The sequence below is a fragment of the Nesoenas mayeri genome (assembly GCF_963082525.1).
Source record: "Nesoenas mayeri genome assembly, chromosome: 4".
Lineage (NCBI taxonomy): Eukaryota > Metazoa > Chordata > Aves > Columbiformes > Columbidae > Nesoenas > Nesoenas mayeri.
The window spans coordinates 24,985,274-25,000,186 of NC_137540.1; the positions used below are offsets into that span (position 1 = coordinate 24,985,274).

The 14,913-nt window shown below is 48.2% G+C and overlaps 1 protein-coding gene across 6 annotated transcripts in view; it reads left to right on the forward strand.

Annotated features, from left to right (window-relative positions):
* The window catches only part of TMEM150C (transmembrane protein 150C), a 22,762-nt gene continuing 7,849 nt past the window's right edge, over positions 1-14,913 (forward strand). Inside the window, exons 1-7 of one of the 6 annotated variants that reach the window (XM_080343700.1) lie at positions 368-629; positions 1,229-1,463; positions 5,307-5,448; positions 11,511-11,595; positions 12,634-12,687; positions 12,807-12,839; positions 12,940-13,007. In XM_080343700.1, coding sequence (XP_080199826.1) covers positions 5,442-5,448; positions 11,511-11,595; positions 12,634-12,687; positions 12,807-12,839; positions 12,940-13,007 — 247 coding nt within the window. In that variant the 5' untranslated portion in view covers positions 368-629; positions 1,229-1,463; positions 5,307-5,441. Of the gene's footprint in view, positions 268-367; positions 630-1,228; positions 1,464-3,027; positions 3,903-5,306; positions 5,449-11,510; positions 11,596-12,633; positions 12,688-12,806; positions 12,840-12,939; positions 13,008-14,913 lie in introns of those variants that run through there. The other 5 variants (XM_080343699.1, XM_080343703.1, XM_080343702.1 and 2 more) reach the window with 5 other exon arrangements.

Genomic DNA, 14,913 nt, shown 5'->3' on the forward strand with positions numbered 1-14,913 from the left:
CCAGCCGTGATGAAGGGCTGCTCCGAGCATCCCGCAGAGGCTGCGTTCGCTCCCCACCACCCCAGAACCAGCGGTCACGGCACAGCGGGTTTCATCGCCACCCGGGTCCGGCGAGTCCCGGGGCCGCTCCCAGCCGCTCCGAGCCACCGTGGCTGCGGCTGCAATCCCCGCCCGTCCGGGGCGGGGCGGGGGCGATGCCGTGCCGCCTCCCCGGCCCTGGCCCAGCCCGATCGCCGCCGCCGGAGCCGGTGCCGGAGCCGCCCGCAGGTAACAGCCGCCCCGCCGCGGGACCCTCCCCCGGCAGCGACCGTTGGGAGCGCGAGACCCCCCCGCAGCGCCCCTCGCAGCCGTCAGTCGCGCCGTCGCCGCCCTGTCGCAACACCCCCCTCCGCGCATTGTCACTCCCCCTTGCCCTGTCGCAGCCCTCCCCCGGGCCTTGGGGCGGTCGGGCAGCCCCGCGGGAGGGCGATCCCCGCCGCGGGGTGCCCGGGGGTTGCGCTGCCCTCCGCGGCGACCGGCAGCGGGGACTGGCCCGGCGGGGCACCGCGGGTGCTGCAGCGCCCGGGGGGAGCTGAAATCCCGGTGCTGGCCGTCCCGGAGCTGGCTGATTGGCGGCAGGTTGACACAAGGTAGATAGATAAGACAACTAGAGCCGCTTGACTTAGGGCCGGAAGGACCCAGCTATGGGAGAGAGATCTAGATCATTATTTAAGAGTCCGTCTTGCCTGTGAGCCCCTCCGTGGCATCCTTTCAGGGGTGAGGGATGTGATGATGGTAATGATGATAGAGCTCAGCAGGACCATCTGCCAGCATGCTGCCAGCCCTCTTTGCACAGGAGGCTGTGGAAAAGGCTCACCCGTGCTGAGGCTCTGGGGTGGAACAGGTCCTGCCTTCCCCAGATCCTGTCGAGATCCCTGACACACGGGCTGTGTCCCGGTGAAGTCCCGGGAGAGAAAGAGGTTTTGAGGAATACCATTCGGCCTGCTGTGGTCCCTCAGGGAAGGAAGGGTGAGATTCTGCATCTGACAGAGACAAGCCCATGCTGGGTGCTACTGTCCCAGGGTGATGATGGGGTCGCTTGGGATCTGTCTTAGCTTTTTCTTACAGCAGCATGCTTGTGAGAGACCATTGATTCAGAGTCCTCGGGCTAGAAAAGGTTGGAGAAATTCTGAGCTAACCTTCCCTTCTGTTGTGGTGTTTTGTTTTGTTATGGTTTTTTTTTAAACAGAGCTGCTCAGGAAAGTGACCTTAAGGATTGGCCGCCCAACATTCACACAGTCCTTATGCCATAGCAATGTATACATGTATGGTTAGTGATGAATAGCAACTCAGTATGGAGGAGGGAAGTGTTTGAAAGGTATATCCCAACAGACTGACTGCCTTTTGTGTCTTGCTCGAGTGGATACAACTGCCTGAAAGAAGGGGACTTGATTCTTGATGACTTTCTGCCTTTGGGCAACAGGGTAAAGAATGGGAACTCATATTTGCTTGACAAACATCTGGCTCCTGTTTTCACTGTTGTACTGTTTGTTAAAAGTGCAGTTCTTTTCTTGTGCTCTTCTTTGTGCTCAGCTGCCAGCATTTTCTGAGCCTGGTTTGTGGAAGTCAGTGCTGTGGTTTCATTTCCCCTTTTAAGATTCTTTGTGCTGCGGTGTTTGCTTTTTGGATGCAGAGCAGGGATGTGCGCTTGTATGAACACCAACGTGTTCAATTGCTTTTTTCTTGGAAGAAATAGCATGTCCCCAGTTTCCTCTCCTCCCCCAGCCATTTCCAGGCAGCCTGAGATTGCAAGATTGTGGTTTGGCCCAACAAAAGGCACTTTAAGGTCCCAATCTTGCAGTCCAAGCTGAAATGAGCCCTGATTGCAGGATAAGTGGGAGCAAAGAAGCAGAGAAAGGTCTGTGGGAAACGAGAGAGATGATCCTAAGCAATATATCGGGAGAAATAAACAGGGAGGGGGGTTGGCCGGCAGGTGAGAAAGCTAGTGCTGCAGGCTTGGCTCCTTTTTGCCCTGGATTTCCCCTGTGGCCTCTGGGCAAGCAACTCATTGGCCCCATTGCCTAAAATGGGAATAATGATTATTTTGCTGCCTCAGGGAGACTTGCAAAGGCCTCTAGTTGCCTGGCTTCTCTTGCCTTGGGTCCCCACATGTTGCAGATGCAGTCACCTGAGGTGCAGGGGTGACAGTGGGTTGAGGGGGTGAAAGAGAAGCACACTGGGAAGAGGTGGAAGAGAAGGGTGGAGTGAATGGCGGGAGGGAGGAGAGGAAAAGCAGACAGATGAAGCCTCAAAAGCTGTTAAAGGAATTGTAAAAACAGCTACAGATTACCTTGCATGGAGTTTAATGCACATTTTTAATGCTGCAGTTACCCCTGGATGGTCATGCCCGCAAGGGAGAGGTGCCTGCTGGAGTAGCAGGTTCTCTGCAAGAGTGCTGTTTGCTTTTGGCAGGTATGCAGACCTGGCTTCTTTGGGGAGGGCTGGCCCCATGTGCAGGACAGCAGAGAAGCTGGCTCTCCATCCTGCCCGCCACACAGGAAAGCAGAGGCCTCATCCTCCTCAGTGCTAAGGAGCTGCTGGGCTGTGCTCCCCTGTGGAACAGGTGGCATGGCCGGTTTAGGACCGCTGTTAGGCAAGGGCGGTGGGAGGGGAGAGCAAAGGGCTCCCTGGTGCCATGAGGAGATGTCCAGGCAAGCCTGGGGGACTTGGGCCAGTCTGCTGCAGTGGTGGCTGGAGTGCCAGTGACCTCCTCTGGATTTCCTGAGCTGGGGCAGATCTAGGTAGCTGGGGAAGGAATTTCTGACTTCCCTGTCTTCTTTTCTGTTCCCCATGAGGAACCCCTGGGATTAGCAGTGGTGGCATGGTAATCCCGTTTTCCCCAGCCTGAGCCAGAAGAGCCTGTGGCCCGTCGGGTTTGGCACTACAGGAGTGGACTTTGCCTGGCCAAGCACCTGGCGATTGCAACAGCTTTGACAGGGAGAGCCTCCATAAGGTGGTCTTGGCCCAGCTGAATACTCTTAGAAGTCTCCTGTGCTGCAGGAAAGTCTGTCTCTGAAAATATTTCAAAAGACAGCAGAAGTTTTAAGCCCTCTGGACATGATGGAGAGGCTGGTCACAGCAGACTTGGCCCCTCTTTAACAGGTAGAGGCTGTTCCCTGGTCCACTCTGTGTTGTGTTTGCAACAGGTTCACATGAAGTGAGACACGTATGGCACCTTCCTCCTGTAGCTCACCTGAGTACCCTGCAAACAGCAATTTGTGGTTGTAGCAGTCTGGGAGACTGGTAAATAAATATAACTAGTTCCTACAAATAAGGAATGCTGGTGAGGCAGTGATGAACACCACAGAAACACCTGTGTATGATTGCTTAACTTATATTTGTCTCAGGGCCCATGATCTCCACAGGTCTAAATGGAGCCAAAAGACTGATGTGATAGTTTGTACCGTTGACAACCTCTATGCCAGAGTAATAACAAGAACCAAGCCATGAGTTCTGCACATCCATTCCTTGTAGGTGATACTCTGGCCCATCATCTTGCTGCAGCTTTTCTAGTGCTTTGCTGGTTAGTACAAGGGGACAAGGACCTCTGCCTTGTGAGTAGCCGAGGAGGCACAAAGTCTGAGGCTGAAGAGGTTGGTGAGGGCAAACAGTCCTGAGAAGGCTCATTGTGCTATGCCACACTCCCTAAAATGTCGAAGGCCTTGGGTGTTTTCCCCACGGCTGAAAAGTGCTTGGTATTTACGCTTCTGCTAGTGGTGCCCACTGGTGTAACTGAAGGAAATGCTGCTCTGGGGACAGTGCACATCTCTTCAGAAGTGTGGAGCTGCAAAATGCAGTGAAGAAAGGAGCTCATGCTTCCACCTCCAAGAGAGGTGGAAGGGCCAAGAGAGGTGAAAGACAAGGTGAGAAGGTGGAAAAAGCCTTGCTTACACTGCATGGGAAACTCTGTGGCTTGAGTTTATGTTTTGTGTTTGTGTGGGGAAAAAAGCAGTGCCAGGGTAGCAAAGGGAGGGAGATATGGCACTGCTCTGGCCTGCCAGGGTATGCACTCTCTAATCCATAAACTACAGGAGAAGGTGGCAATATAACCAGGAATAATTGCTCTGCAAAGTCTGTTCTGCAAATGCCAGGCTTAGTCTGTCCTTACCTTCAAAGCTGCCTGTTAAGTCCGCACAGCATATGTCTGTCTCTTTGCCAGCTTTCGCCTCCCTGTTGCTTATTCTTTGCCACTCCCAACACTTACATTGTTTTCCCGATAATGAGACAATCCTTTCCAGCAGGCTTCCTGCCTCCTTCTGTCACAACATGTGTCTTGGCTTTGCTTGCTCCTGCACATTGGAAGTGCTTGAAGGCATTCATGGTTTTGGAACTGAGGAGCAAACAAAACACCTCTGCAGACCTCTATCAATCTGTTAATACACCATTGAGATCACTGTACCCTGTGGGAGAAGAAACACTTGTTCTGCTCATTGCTGGTTCAGCCAGTGGTCATTAGGTTGGGGAGGTTAAGGTGGAGGATAGTCACTGGACAGCGTGCCTGCGTGATGTCTCAGACTTTCTGGGCTTTGCCATAACATCAACCAGTATTTGTGTATTGTTTGCAGACCAAAGAGATGGTTTCAGAGGCTCTTTCCTCACAGCATAGCTGAAGCAGAGAAAGCTTTGCTGTCTTCTCTTTTATAAGGAGATAAATAGCCCTCCTCATTTTTTAGCAGCTCTCCACTTTGGGGTTTCGCTATGGGACTGGCGTGTGCAGCTCCTGAGGTTGTAGGGAGCCAAGGGGGCTGGATCTTGCAGTGGCAGCTCCCAAGCAGAATGGGGTCCTAGAACTGTAGAATCATTTTAGTTGGAAGAGACCTTCAAGATCATCGAGTCTGACTGTTAACCGAACACTGTCACTACACCATGTCCCTAGGAACCTCATGTCCCTAACAACATAAGAACTCTCTTTGAAAGTCCTTGGGGCAAACAAACAAACCATACCTACAGAACACAGTGCTCCTAAGCTTACTGTGGGTCTCACTGTAAGCCCTGGCAGCTCCCAGATGGTTTCACTGCCTGCTGACCCAACTCTTTCAAAACCAAACACCTACCATCTGCCTTACTTAGCTCCTGCCTCTGTCTCCTTTTCAAGTTGGAGGCTGAGGACTATGATTGCCCCAGCCAAGCTCCCGGTACAAGTGGGACATTGGGGAGGTCAGTGTGGGATGATATAGGTGTGTGGGTTGGAGCACAGTACTGTCCAAACCTGCAGAACACCCTTTTAGTTCTAAGGTGGCCAGCTGTATTTATTTTATCTTTTATAGCATCCAGGAGCCTGGTCTTGAAGCAGAACACGCCTGGTTTATACAACGCCAAATGCCAGAAAGGCAGACTCAGCGCAGAAGCATTTACAGGCAACATCTCTGGCTGTAACACAGCAGCTCAGCACCGCTTCCTCAATGGCCTGTAAGTACTTACGTGCGATTGAGGGCGAAGATTGTGCGACAGCAGGAAGCAGTGTTCCAAGGGCAGTTAAGGACAGCAGGGTGCAGAGGAGTAACACTGGCCTTGGGACCCAGCAGGGCTGCAGGAGTGTCTCTGGGTTTGACTTACCGAGGCACTCAAGAAAAGCATAATGTATGTATTTACAGAACTGATAACAAATTAATTTTGCACAACCACGGGAGACAGCTCCCCAGAAAATCATGGAGAGGTCTAAGACTGACAGTATGGACAAGCACGTGCCAATACAGCCTTTTTCTGCCCCTGTTGTTTTTTTGTTGACTAGCTTTCATTCCTTTGGTGTGCTTTTCCATCTCTGTTAGGTTTATATTGGCCAGAGTGTTTCATTATCACGCTGAATGCATTTACGGTGTGTGAAATCAGACAAGAAATATGTACGGATGTTTTCTTGGGTGAAAACATTGCCTCTCAACATCATTGCTGAAGCATCTCCTGCTTCCACCACGTATGACCTGGAGATGTCTTTACCTTTTCCCATTTCTCTCTTATATAAATAAATGAAAATGGCATTTGGGCACTGCACATTCTTGAGATAGTAGATGGGTACCTGGAGCAACCAAAATGTCATACCCTGCTGATGGAGGGGATGGCATATTTTCCTGTTACCTGCTATTTTGTTATGTACTTCCAAGTCTCTGGCGTGCTTTCTCTCTTTCATTGTGCAATCAGGCTTGGAACTTTAAAATAAACCTGAAAACACTCTGCTTTGTTATGTTCACATCTATGGCTTGTAGGTGGCAAGTTTTGTAATGTGCTCGTTTGTATCCGCTCAGTTCCAGTGATAGGTATCAAGTGACTGTGGTTATTTTTGCTTTTAAAAGCAACAGAGAGCTATAGCAGGCTCCCCCAAAAGACAAATTGTGTTTGTTCCCCTTTATTGCTGACTGGCAGCAATTCTTTATGACTTGCTGAATGATTTGAAAAACATTCTCCTTTTCCCAGTGCTTCTGGCTCTGTACCTGTTTTCTGAAAAGTCTCAATGCCCCAGCTCTGTGAAATGCAGGAGCATTGCTCTGGCTTGTTACGCAGCTTCTGTACAGGCTCTTGCAATGCATCTCCATGCTCTAGTCTTAAAAATAAAGATGTATGACTCTGTTAATGTAGTAATTTTGTCCTTCCTTACATTTGGGTCCTCTGGCAAAAACTTCAGGAAGAGCCTATAACTTTGCAGATGAAATTAAGATACTTAGATTAAATAAACCTTGTTCAAGCAGCAGTATGTATTTGGTGAGCTGCCTATGGTATTTGAAGTGCGTACATTAGAGGAATGGGAGCTTAATTGGTTGAGGGGGTGTAGTGGGGCAATGGTAATAAAACCAGAGCAAACAGCTGATTGTCTGAGCAGATTTAGACATAAAAATGGGAATGGAGGGAATGGAGAAAGCCTGCATTGGGGTGAATTCTCAAGACACACCGTCTGGCAGTGCTAATGTGAAACCCTTTGCAGTTCTGCACCCTGACCCATGAGAGCTGGCAGCAGGTGTGCGCCTCACTGGGGTTTTTGCAATGCTGGTGTGAGACCAGGAGCCAAGAGGGACTGATTAACCAGGGGATATGCTTTTGGGAAGGTGGGCTGACTCTGGCTGTGATCAGCTACTCGTTTGTATTAGCCTTGTGAATCCATTGCACCATGAGGGGTTTTTGTCATTGGACGCCTTTCCATGCAAACCTTACAATTAAAGACGAATGGATATGTGCAGTTACCAACTGCCTCCTGGATGCGGTACGTTTATTTGAGAAAACACAGGCCGGTGCTGATGGCTGTTGTCACTGGCTGGAGTTGCCTGCTCAGATTTGGCATTATTGATCACAGCAACAATGCAGAACAGAGTTGTGGAGGGGAAGGTTGGCTTTGTGTCATCCCTGTGGAGCTATCAACTGTCAAAGAAATTGTTTCTACATTTCCCATGGAGAATTTAGGCTATTTTTTCTATCTCTCTTGGCATTTTATTTTGGCTCAACAGCCGTGGTGCTGCAGGGGAGGCTGTCAGTTGAGTTCCTCAGTCTCTTGTTCCTGGCTGCTGGTGAAGATGCTGGTCATTGCATGCACAAGGGTCTCTCAGCTTGAAAACATAAACATTGGGGCCATCTGTGAAAGGGACTGGTTAACCTCAGAAGTGACTGCTGAGAATGGTATCTGCTGAACACCAGTGCAAAGCTAGGTAGCTTTGGCACATGCTGGGGTTTCTCCTTTGGAAGCGAGGTTACGTGTAATTTTGTTCCTGGTACCTGAATAACACAACAAATGAGGAATGCCCAGAAGCTGAATCCTGGTTTTAAAACATCCTCTGCCCATATAGGGCTCTTTGAACATCTTCAGGCATTTGTATGATCTACCAATGGACAGTGTGAAAAGATGTTGCCATTTGGGGACCTGGGGGAAATGGACCATTCTTTCCTGCTTTTGGTATTTCATCAGAGAGATGCAGGTGGCACACTCCTGCGTGGGCTGGCAATGCCACTGATCCAGCCATTCCCCTTCTGCTCTCCTTCTGAGGATGTGCCAGATGCTACTTGCTTGTGCTGTCTCGCACCCATGCCTTGGCACGTAGCCCATCAGAGCAGGGTGCTTAGCAGCAGCATCGTTTCCTGGTCAGTTCTTGGTGCCTCCTGTAAGAGGCAGGCTTGCACAGAGCTCAGCACCCTGCAAGGCTGGCTGGCCCGATGCGGGCTTCTTATTTTCCAAAAGGTCTAGTCCTGGCTGCGCTGAGCTCTGGTGGAGACCTGGCCACATGTGAGTGGTTGTTCTGCTCTGTGGGGCTGCTGCCCTTCCTTGGCTGTGAAGAGAGGCATGTTTTGGGGATGTTCTCTGGGTGTTTGTTTTTAACCAGCTGAAATGGAACAGTTCAGTGCTTTTTTTGAACAGCGGACCTGGCTTCCCACTGTGACTCTGTGCTCTGTGCTTGTCACTCATTTAATATACAGTGATTTCAGATATCATTTTCTGTTAGTGGTCAGTAGAAGGGAGCTCTGCATGGCACACTGAATACAAAACACGGGACTGTTTTCCAAGAGAGTGAATCGAAAGCCATGTTGCACTGACTTTGGTGAGGTTGAGCACCAGTCCTGCCCTCGCTCCACTGCAGGGCTCACCACAGAGTAATGGTTATTTGGACAGCATTTTCCTATTTCCCCATCAAGTTCCTATCCCTGTGCTCTCTGCCTGGGGAAAAGCCTCCTATCACCTCCCTCTCTGCACGACAGTGCTGAAATAGCTTACACAGGCTGTGGTTTCATGGCTGGGAGGCATGCTGGAAAGCAGAGGAGCTGTGGCAACCTGTTAATGAAGACAAGTGTTATTGCTAGTGTTTGCTTTTATTGCATAAATTAATCCTTTGTGCTTTTCTGAGGAGGAAGGGTAAGTAATAAGATGTGCCATCCCGTGACCTGAAAGAATTGTGTTACCATGGCTTAGTCCATCCACCACTGTGGGAAAGAGTTGAGTGCTTCGTGCACTGCAATCACCTTGCAGAGAAAACGTGGGCTGAGGGTGTTGGTCTCTTCTCCCAAGTAGCAAGTGATAGGATGAGAAGAGATGGCCTCAAGTTGTGCAAGGGGAGGTTCAGATTGAATATTAGGAAAAAGTTTCTTCAGGAAAAGAGTTGCTGGGCTTTGGAACAGGCTGCCCAGGGAAGCGGTTGACTCACCATCCCTGGAGAGGTTTAAAAGAGATGTAGATGAGGTTCTTAGGGATATGCTCTAGTGTCAGAGTTAGGTTAATGGTTGAACTCAATGATCGTGAGGGTCTCTTCCAACCCAAATGATTCTATAATTGTATTCTTTGATTACCTAGCTGCTGCCTTTCAACTAAAATGGGAGCAGAAAACTGTGGGAACAGAGCTGTGAAACCCTTTGTGTCTCCTGTGCAGGAGGAGAGGAACAGAGACAACGTGGGTGGGGAAAGCTAGTCTGCTCTTGTTGAGAATTTCTTCTGATCCTTTATACCATCCTAAAGATCTGTATACATACTGGAGCTAACTACTTGTTAAATTGGCATATTTAATACTTACATCGTTTTATGCTCCCTATCTACAATTCCCTCTCTTCCCAGGCCATGGAAGAGATGGTATATGATTGCTTTTCTGTCTTTTAAGGTTTGCGAATCAGCCTCACTCAAGACTAACCATAGAGACAGCACCAGGTCATGGTCTTGTGGTTTTATGCAAGCATGGTGTGGCTCAGGATACTGCAGGGATGTTGTTTTGTACCCCTGACAGGCGATGGGCAGAGAATATAGGACAGCTGACCTGTAGTGAGGGCAAGTGTGAGTCTGGGGAGTCTCACCTTGACTCTTCCAGCATCTGCTGCCATGGGACAGGGCAGCAGGTGGTGGCTGGGGCCCCAGGCAGTGTCCAGCCAGCATTCCCTTTGCAGCCTGGGGCTATATTGTCAGGATGGTGAGCTGGGGACTGGCTGCATGGTGGTGAAAGTGCTTACTGTCTTCTGCAGGTCCTCAGAGGGGAGAGAGCAGGGCAGTAGCCCAGAAAGACCATGGTTCTTATGCTGCAGGTGAGATGTAGGGAGGCCAGGGGAGCTGAGAAGGCGAGGAAGACAATGCGGGTGCTTTCTTCTTTTTAGCAGGGCCTGTTACAGTATGGCAAGGGGTGATGATTTTGAACTGAAGGAGGAGAGGATTCAGGCTAGACATGAGGAAGAAATTTTTTATGCTAAGGGTGGTGAAACACTGGCCCAGGTTGCCCAGAGAGGTCGTGGATGCCCCATCTCTGGAGACGGCTCTGAGCAACCTGATCTGGGTGAAGATGTCCCGGCTCATGGCAGAGAGGTTGGACCAGATGAGCTTTGAAGTCCTTTCCAACCCGAACTATTCTATGATTCTGTGGAGCAAAGGAAAGAGTCATTGCTTTACAGACCTGAGCTGCAGACGCAAGCAGGCTCTAGTGAAGTGCCATCATGTCTGAGCTACCCCAACACCCTGGGGTGCCTCCCTGTCCTATGGGGACCTCGGTGAGCCCAGGAGATGCCTGCCCTGCAGCAGGCTATGGGAAGGAGGAGGAAGCAGAGCGCAGGGACACAGGTGCTGCTGCCCTGGTGAAAGGAGAGCAGGTGCTGGAGCAGGGAGCATTGCCTTGTTTGCTCTCTGTCTGCATTTCTTGGCTGTGTTGGTGCCTGGAGGAATATTCACAGAGGAAGACAGAGCATGAGGAAATATTTGATCCATTGTTAAAGAACTCACAGGGGGGCACAGGAGACTCTGTCCACAGCACAGCAAAATAGTAGCATTTCTGAACTGCATGTGTTACAAGGAAAGCCCTGACATCTCAGATGCTCATCCAGCATGATCTTGCCTGAAGGACAAATGCTTCCTTAGGAAGTGCTGTACGCAGCATCCTTAACACCCCACACAGGATTTCACAGCATCTACATGCCAGGAGTGGATCCTGTTTGTAATGCTTTGGTCCTGACAGTGCTCTGGGTACTGGCACTCAAGCTTGGCTCCACTCTGGATGCAGCCAAATGCTATTTTTAGCTGATTGCTGTGGCCAGGATCGAAGCTGGTCGTGTGCTTTGTGGAGATGAGACAGCACGTGTATCCTCCCTTCGTGCTGCAGGCTTTGCTATGGCAGTGTGTGTGGAATTGGTAATCATCCCAGCAAGGAGGTGGCCTCGCCTTGTGCCTATGGGAGGCAGCAGGGAATTAGGGCTGTGGGTCTTCTGGTGTGACTTTGAGAAAAGTGCTTAAGAAAAATACTTTGAAAACCACACAAATTCTGTAGGCATGTCTGAAAAATCTTCCCCCTTGCCGCAGGCTCTTTGTGCCTTGGTTTTTACGCATGGTGCAGATGAAGCTGCTTGTGTGCAGCAGCTTAATCCCTTATGCTGATAATGACTGTGTGAAAAGTTTGCATCGCCTGCTGCCTGACCATTACGAGCTTGATCTTGGGGTGCTTCAACACCTGCTGTGTGGATGTTCTTGCTGCTTTCAAAAGAAAGGGCCGGTACCTGTGCCCTCTTTCCTTTGTTTTTACTTTGTTCTTTGTTTCTAGCAGGTATGGATGGGAAGAAATGCAGCGTGTGGATGTTTTTACCTCTTGTGTTTACCCTGTTTACATCGGCTGGATTATGGATAGTGTAAGTTGCCACTTGCTGGTTATTTGGAAGAGTAAATTAGGCTGAGGCAGCTGGTAGTACCACTATGGCGTGGGCTGCCTCTGTAGGGAGAGTCTTTTAGGAATGCTCTGTCCTCGAGTTACTGTGAGGCTCAGAAGGCACATGACGATGGCTAGTCTGTGCCAGTTCCGGCCTTGGAGGATCACATTTTTATCCCTGATTTTCTGTGCTCCCCAGGCGAAGATTCTCAGTGTGCCTTCTTCCTGCCACATGTTGCTGGGACCTGCCTGAAAAGAGGCAGGCAAAAATGCAAAAATTCTCCTTCACGGCTTTTTCTTTAAATGACTCAGCAAAGTTTAGGCCCTACTTTGGGGTGCAAACTCAAAATCTGCAGCATTCAGCACCACACTGACAATCTGCCAGTGCATTAACACTGACACCTCACTTTCTCACTGACACTTCTTACCAAAATGCACTCAAGACTTTCATTTCCCTGAGCTGGGCTTTCCCCAGGCATGCAGGCAGATGACTGCAGCATGAATTTGGGAGTGATAAATGTGCAATCAGCAGCTATGCTTGGCCTAGAGAAGCCAGCTGTATTGTAGGATATCGCATTGGCCGTGATCTGTGAATGTTGTTTTTCAGCTTAAGCCATTTGTGTGACCCTTATTGCTGGTTATTCTTGTCCCATCCCCTCTGTTTGCATCCAAACAGCTTTTAGGGTGTGGGGGAGCATGGTGAACCAGATGAACCAAATTATTCAGATTAAAAACGAAAACATTCCTCTGGGTGGTTATTTTTAAGGCAGCTCAGTTCAGTGACCCTGTTCGTCCACCTGACCATACAAAACAGATGCAACACAAAAGGAGGTGTGTAGTTGGGCTGGAAAGTGAGGAAAACTGCCTACTTGAGCAGAGAGAGACACAGGCTGCCTGCAGCAGGTCCTGCCAGTGGACTTTGAGGCACTTAATGATATTTGGATATTTGATATTTGGAATTGAAACTAGTATGAGGTTTGAAACTGTTTTCATTTTTCTTTCTTCTTCTTTTTCCTGGCAGCTATTTTATAGCAGTGGAAGATAACAAAATTCTCCCACTAAATGTACCAAATAGGTAAGAGCTGGTTGTGAGCTTTATTTTAAATCACTTGTTTCTTTAAAATAATAAACCAACAAAACCTAAATGGGAGAGAAAATCTTGAATCTTGGTTCCTATGCATTTGTGTCTTGTAGGAAACCTGATTCCAAAAGACCACCTTATATAAGGTAAGAGATTAATTTTCTGCAACTACTGTTCTCATTATGGTTGTTATTTATGTGTCTTTGCCATCCTAGAGTTACAATGATGTGCTTTATGTTTTCCAAGTATTGCAGGTGATGCACCTCCTGCAAGCTGCGTGTTTAGCCAAGTCATGAACATGGCGGCATTTCTAGGTAGGAACCACACAGGCAATGTTTACTTCTCTCATAATTTATTTTAATAAGTCACTGAAACATAAGTAATGTCCTGTACGTATTGTTCTTGGATCTGATGATATGAAATCCTTTAAACTGCTATTACTACTGCTAAGCCAGTACTATTTTGTCTTCATTTGTAGAAAGACAGAATGAAGCTAGATGGATTTGAACTTCATTGGTTTCTGGTTTATTCTAATGTTTTTAGTTGTTTCATTTTAGCCTTGAATCTGTGTGACTGTTTTTCATTGCATGGTGGGATTTTGTTACGTGCTGTGAATGTGAGGTAATGGCATGGGAATACTGGCAAATGCAGCAACTTATTATGCAAAATATAATCTCTGCTGAAGTCCCCCCAACCCCTTCCTAAATTCTGTTACTAAGTCTGTGGAAGTTTACTGGCATTTTCCAGCAGTGGAAGTAAGAGGGAAACACCGCAAAGAGAAGAAAAATCTGAAAAGTACAAATAAGTGAAAAAATATGTCTGTATTTCATTCTTAAAACTGTTTGTTACCTTCACCTTTATGTTTTTTGAACAAATTATCCCAAACTTAAATGCCAGATAACTCATTATTTTAACCTTGATTTGATCTTCTTTAGTAGTACTGGCATCTATGTTTTCCTATATAGGGTGATTTATTGAGCTCTCAGTTTTACTCTGAGCTATTCTCTGAACCTATGAGTTCTACCCCTACTGCCTGTGAAAGGCATGATGTGGTGTTCTTTTTGGAAACCTGGGAAATCCAGTTGACTTGGGCTTTGGAATTAATCCAGACCTGTACGTGTATGAGTAAGATACTGTAACAGTCTTAATCAGACATAATGAAAATGAGGCTTGGGACGTAAAACACAGTATAATATGTTTAATTATGAACTTTGACATGAACTTCCTTATTTTCAAGTATCACTTCAGGGTGGATTTTAGGCAGTTTAGGCATCCTTACACTTTGTTTCCATATATGGTTTTGTTCCAAATTCAGATCTTGATTTACATGTTGAGCCAGGGTCTCGATTAGGAGAAATAATTCTGGCTCCAGTTTGTGCTAAGGCAGGGTCTTGCACACATTTTATTTGTATGCCTGACACCCAGTGCAAGGTGATTGTGATGGTACGATTTAAATTTCTCACCCCCAAACCACTTCAAAGGACATGTGAATAGCAGGCTACTGCTTACATTAAAGTGGCTGTTTGTCAGGAGTGAACACACACCTGCCTTTTCAGCTGCTCCCAGGTAAAGCTCCATTTCTACAGATTACTGTTCGAGCAGTCTCTGGGGACCTGCACCAAGCCTTATTGAGCCCATGGGCTTCAGGAAAGGGCAGGAATTGGCTTGATGCTCACTCACCGTGTGAACTGGGAGGACATGGGGACAGCAGTCATATGAATGTGACAGCAGCAGCTGGTCTGAAGAAGGGCAGGCAAATAAAAGACCTGCAGCTTTTTGAAGCTAAGCTGTAGTGGATGCTTTCAGTGCTGCTTTTCCACAGAAGAAGAAATATAACCAGGAAATCTTCAGACTTGCAAATGTGTCGTGGGAGATGTGATGGTAGGTGGCTGTCTTGGCCACAGTGATTATGAAGTTGTTAAGTTTGAAATTTTTGGTGTAATGAGGGAAAAAGGACAGCAGAGCTGCTACCATGGATTTCAAGAAAGCAAACTTTAAGCTGTTCAGGGAGCTATTTAGCAGAGTACTCTAGGATTTTGCTTTTGAGGGCTTAGGAGTCCACAGGTGCTGGCCAGTCTTTAAGAACCACCTTTTAGAAGCACAGGAGCAGGCAATTCCCATGTCAAAGTCAAGCAAGCGGGGCAGGAGACAAGCTTGGCTGAACAGGGAACTCCTCCTCAAGAGGAAAAGTAAATTGTATGGTCTCTGGAAGCAAGGTCA